Source organism: Emiliania huxleyi (assembly GCF_000372725.1).
Source record: "Emiliania huxleyi CCMP1516 unplaced genomic scaffold EMIHUscaffold_10658, whole genome shotgun sequence".
In the NCBI taxonomy this organism is placed as follows: Eukaryota; Haptophyta; order Isochrysidales; family Noelaerhabdaceae; genus Emiliania; species Emiliania huxleyi.
Window position 1 is genome coordinate 1 of NW_005202011.1, and position 996 is coordinate 996.

General features: G+C 63.8%; 1 protein-coding gene across 1 annotated transcript; it reads right to left on the bottom strand.

The window, feature by feature from the left end:
- Nucleotides 1-25: 25 nt before the first annotated feature.
- EMIHUDRAFT_260234 (hypothetical protein) lies at nucleotides 26-533 on the bottom strand (the record flags this gene model as incomplete). The annotated part of the gene is made up of 2 exons (XM_005792607.1): nucleotides 26-326; nucleotides 394-533. 2 exons carry the CDS (start codon nucleotides 531-533, stop codon nucleotides 26-28), a joined length of 441 nt encoding a protein of 146 aa, XP_005792664.1.
- Between the last annotated feature and the right edge of the window lie 463 nt (nucleotides 534-996).

A 996-nucleotide genomic window follows, 5' to 3' on the forward strand; every position in this document is an offset into this window, starting at 1 on the left:
GCCTCACATGCCAGCGCGAAAAAGCCTAGAGCGCCTCGAAGGTGATCTCCTGAGTCTCGACCTGCGAGACGCCGTCGATGTCCTTGAGCTTCGCAAGGAACTCCTCCTCGAGCGGGTTGTAGTCGGCGCCAGCCCACTCTCCGTGCTCGTCGAGCGGCTGGACGATCGACACCTTGAAGTCGAGGCAGCCGCCGCAGACCTGCCGCGTCACCGAGGCCTTGGGCAGTGCTTTGATGCGGGGCAGGAACTCGGTAAGCAGCTCCTGGCACGCGGCGAGCGACTTTGAGTCGCCAGGCCCGCCGCTCTCGCCCGGCGAGTACTTGCACCTGGAGAGCGGCGACGGATGTGGAGAGCGGGTACGGCAGCCGTGCTGATGTCGTGCGGAGGCCTCACCGCCACTCCCGCGCCACGTTCGAGAAGGCGACCTTGGTGTCACCGATCTCAGCCATCGAAACAGCGGCACGCGAGTTCGCAACAGCGATGGTCGCGCCGATGTTGAGGCCGAGGGCCGAGGTGAAAATCGAGAGACTCATGTGTGTGGAGAGCGCTGCGAGCTGTGCCGTGAAAAAGAAAATAGTTCTCCCAGCGGAGCTGGGAATAGGACATGAACGAGGAGGGCGGAGCTGCGCCGAAAGGCGAAAGAAGCCGCGAGAACAAGGGACCGGCAGGCGGCGGCGGCGTCGCAGAACGAGACAGAGGAGAGCGACACGACAGAGGAACGGTGCTCGCGGATTCGACTGTCCCCCCGATCGTGCCCACCTCCATGAGGACGACGGCGCCTTCTAAAGGTCCGTCGCAGGCTGTGCCTCTTTTGGTACCTGTGTCGAACCTGTGTGCTGCGCGAGAGAGTTCTTTTTGTTGGAGCACTTGGAGCACTTGGAGTGCAATCAGTAACCTCACGCCCAGGACCGGGGAGCTGAGAAGCGCACCCAGTTGGCCGGACGCTCGGCATCGGGTTACGGGCTAGAGAGCCCTAGCCCCGGGGGTGCGCGGTCG